The 3,969-nt window shown below is 38.1% G+C and overlaps 1 protein-coding gene across 1 annotated transcript; it reads left to right on the forward strand.

The window, feature by feature from the left end:
• The first annotated feature begins 678 nt into the window (after positions 1 to 678).
• LOC104612145 (transcription factor bHLH30-like) lies at positions 679 to 2,694 on the forward strand. Its single transcript, XM_010279467.3, has 2 exons — positions 679 to 1,515; positions 1,852 to 2,694. Exons 1-2 carry the CDS (start codon positions 1,207 to 1,209, stop codon positions 2,332 to 2,334), a joined length of 792 nt encoding a protein of 263 aa, XP_010277769.1. The 5' UTR covers positions 679 to 1,206; the 3' UTR covers positions 2,335 to 2,694.
• Positions 2,695 to 3,969: the final 1,275 nt, after the last annotated feature.

The following is a 3,969-nucleotide window of genomic DNA, read 5'->3' on the forward strand; positions in this document are numbered from 1 at the left end:
GGTTACTTGAGTCATATTGATCCACTAATAAATTGGGTAGGTATGAATGGATTCCAAGGTGGATGGGTTGGATGAGCCAATTGGGTTGGGGTCAAGATTGCTAACCCTAAATAAAATCATAAATTGATAAAATCAATCAATATAAGAGAAACAATGAGAGATGGAGAATCAGGTTATTAAGCCTTTTCTTTCCTATGGAAATGGTAGGAGACCAGGAGATATCAGCTAATAAAAGAGACAAGACTTACCTTTTTCGTTCTCTTCACTTCTAAAATAATGTGTTGGTAATCAATAGAAAATTTTTCATTAATTGCTTGATAAACTGAGGCAAACCAACTTTTCCTTAAATGGAAAAAAACAAATAATTTTTTTCATTTTCCCACAATTAATTTACCAGTCAATTTTATGGACAGTTTTGTTTTCTTCAGTCATCATGAAACCATATGAACCCTAACATTAAATATTAACTGCGTGTAAAAATATTATAGAATATTTTTATTTTCTGCTTCTGTTTTCTGCAAAGAGGGCTATTTTAGTCTTTTAGTGGAGGCGCATGTTAGAAAATGCCAATATTATATATAAAAATTGCGTGTAAAAACATTAAAGAATATCAATAATTAATGATGTCTCTGTTAAAGGTACTGGACCTTAGGGCTTATAAATGTGTGTGTTGTCTCAGGGAGGATTCTCAACGTTTAATCACTGTTCTTTCTGCTTTTCCATCTTTGTTTCTCCTCAGACTCCTGCTGAGAAAGGGCTGTGCAGGTTCTCATACCAGTCTGCCTCTGTGAGTTCTTGGGGTTTTTGAACAGTGGTTTTATTTTCTTTAACCAGGAAGAAAAAGAGTTCTTTGATCTGGGTGGGTTTCAGAGATTCAAGTACTCTGCAAGTGGGTTTTTTTAATCTATTGTGTCGTCTAAAGCTCGAAAACCAAACTAGAAATGTTTGAATTCAAGACAGTAAAGAAGAAAATGTGGATGTTCTCTATTTGATTTTCTGCAGACTAGATTGTTCTCTTTTTTTGCGTAATGGAAGGTTTGAGAAGAAGCAGGACAAAGGGACTGCGTGGAGGAGTTGAAGATAAACTGCGTCGACGAAGGTTGTTCTTTTGGCCCACTCCAACGAATCGCCCACCTGGTTTTGGATACTCATTTCAGCTGCTTCAATTCTGGTTCTTGAATTCATAGACTCGAGCTGATTAGAAAGATGGGTTCTTTTTCCTGGAATTCGAATGTTGTTTATGGGAGCGAGTATTCGAGATATTTTGATGGGTTCTCCCCGAATGTTGGGTTTCGGATGATGGGTCGAGGGGGGTCGAGTTCGTCGTCGTCATTGGTTTTGGATAGCGAGAAGGGAGAACTCGTGAAAGCTCCGGCGAGGTTGGGGCCGAAGGCTATGTCGGAAGCCAAGGCCATCGCTGCTCTGAAGAGCCACAGCGAGGCTGAGAGAAGGCGAAGGGAGAGGATTAATGCTCATCTCTCTACTCTCCGGAAGCTTGTTCCTTGCTCTGATAAGGTCTGTGTTTTTTTTTTTTTTTTCCTTACCTCTTTTCTATTCGTTTTGCTTCTTCTTGAAATCTCGTTTGTTCATTTCCTTTGCAAAATCCGACTGGAGGTTTGGTTACTATGGATTAATTAATTAGTTCGTGATGAATCTGGTTGGTTTTCATTTTTTTTTCTGCTGATTAAGATTGATCCTTTGAATTAGTTTTTAGTTCAAGTAGTATAATAGAAAATAACCATTTCCTCATCACTGTTTGAAATTATGGTTAAATTGTGTTGAGAGTTTATAATGCGTGGTACAATATTCGCCATTTGTGCATGGTCTGAATTGTCTGCTTTCTGTGAACAGATGGACAAAGCTTCCTTGCTCGCCGAAGTGATCAGCCATGTGAAGGAGCTGAAAAGGAACGCTACAGAAGCTACAAAGGGCTCCGTCATCCCAATGGACAATGATGAGTTGATAGTTGAACCACATGGGGATGGATCAGAAGGAGGGTCTGTTCTAATCACAGCTTCTCTTTGCTGTGATTATCGACCTGAGCTTCTGGCTGACATAAGACAAGCGCTCGATTCCCTCCATCTGAAAACAGTGAGGGCCGAGATCTCAACCCTGGGAAGCAGGGTTAAGAATGTGTTCGTCATGACTAGCTATGAAGAAGGGGGTGTCGGCAAAGGCAATGGCGAGGTATGCCACCTTGTGAGCTCCATTAAGCAAGCTCTGAATTCTGTCCTGGAAAAGGCTTCCTCACCGGAATTTTCACCGGGAATCACACTTTCCAACAAGAGGCGAAGGGTTTCACCTTTTGATCATTCCTCCAGCTCATCTTCCTGAGAGCAGAACTTCTGCTGGAAACTATTATGACAACGATATGCAAAAGATAGATGTTTACTTTTACATGTTTCATTTGTAGTGGCATACTGGCATGTATTGAAGTGGTAGAAGCCTCTATTCCTTCTCTATTCTGTGCTAGAACCCAGAGAGAATTTAAGCAAAAGGCTGGAGGGTCTCTGTAGATAGCTAAATAAAAGCATGAACAGTATTTGTTTTCTGTGTCTGGGACTCTGGGTAGAGATATATTTAATTTCTGTAAACTGTGGAAGGATAAACAGAGAAGATTTGTGTTTTTTGTGTAAGAAGGTGATGAATCTAGATTGGAATAAGAAGGTGAAACACGTTACTGATTTGCTCTTATTATTTGTTCAATGGAAGTGATGGAACCAAGTGTCAATCAGAAAAGAAAACTCAGTACAATGTCACCTCAGTATGATGAGACGAATATCTTTAGTCACAGTGCAAAGGTGTCTATGCACTGTTTGCACCATAGAAGTCGTTACATCTGCCCAAGGTTTTGTTTACTTCATATCCACACTAACTTCAGTAAAGGAAAAGGTGATGTGAGATAAGGAAAGAAAAAATTCTACACAGATGATAGATTCATGAAATGATTATTGATTTACTATTCTGAATGTAATAACTCTTCTTCTTGCATCAAAATTTGTGCTCAGTTTGAGGGTATTTTTTTATCCTTTTCCTTTTCGTTGCTGTATACGGAGGCACAAATCTAGTTCTAGATCCCGTACCTGGACCCATCATCTGCTTGATCCACATGCACCCTTGTCCCACAGATGAGGAGATGGTGGTGTCTTTCAGTCAGTTTTCACGATCATCTATGAACAAAGATATTCTCTTTCGGTTTTATATGGCAGAAGCTACACATTGTCCGTAGAAGTGTGGTCTCATTCAGGCTGGAGCTTCACTGCTTCAGTCTCAACAGGGTTGCCGACAGATCTGATAATGATCCCATCCGAACTTCATCGTAAATCTATTGGGTTTTTGTTTGTATCTTTAATGGAAGATCATAATTGGGTTATTTTCAAATGTACCCATTTCTCTCTCTGGTTGATGCATTTAAGCACGGCTGTTTAATAATCACTGATTCCAATACATGATTGCATTCAAAATGAGATGAATTCTAGTTTTAGAATTCATGTTTGCATCCATCATAGTTAAAAATCATTTGGTACAAAACTAAATCAAATTTGCATTCTTATGAACTAGACATATTTATATTTGTACCTTTCCATTGTGTAGAATGTATAAAAAAGTTGGTGTTTATCAGCTCATTTGCAACATCTTTGAAGACTTTGTAGTGACATAACAAAATGCAAGCTGGAAAAATGAATAGAAGTCAGAATTCAGAAAGGTTTCTTGATACATTTAGTGGGCGTTCTTTTTTTTTATTTTTTTGGATTTTGAGAGGGGGGAAGTTGGTCAATGAGATTTTGGTTTTTATTGATCAAGAATCTTATTTTCTTTTTTCAAATTTATGTAGGGACCAAAGAATGCTTATTTTCTTGGGTATCAGTCTTAGGTGGGGAAATAACTTTTTCACCTAGGGGAAAGTTGCCAATACTTGAATGGAACAAAAATGCCCCTTTTAATAATAGATTTTTATGGCTAAAATGT

This window comes from Nelumbo nucifera, chromosome 1 (genome assembly GCF_055504915.1).
Source record: "Nelumbo nucifera cultivar China Antique chromosome 1, China Antique-T2T, whole genome shotgun sequence".
NCBI lineage: Eukaryota > Viridiplantae > Streptophyta > Magnoliopsida > Proteales > Nelumbonaceae > Nelumbo > Nelumbo nucifera.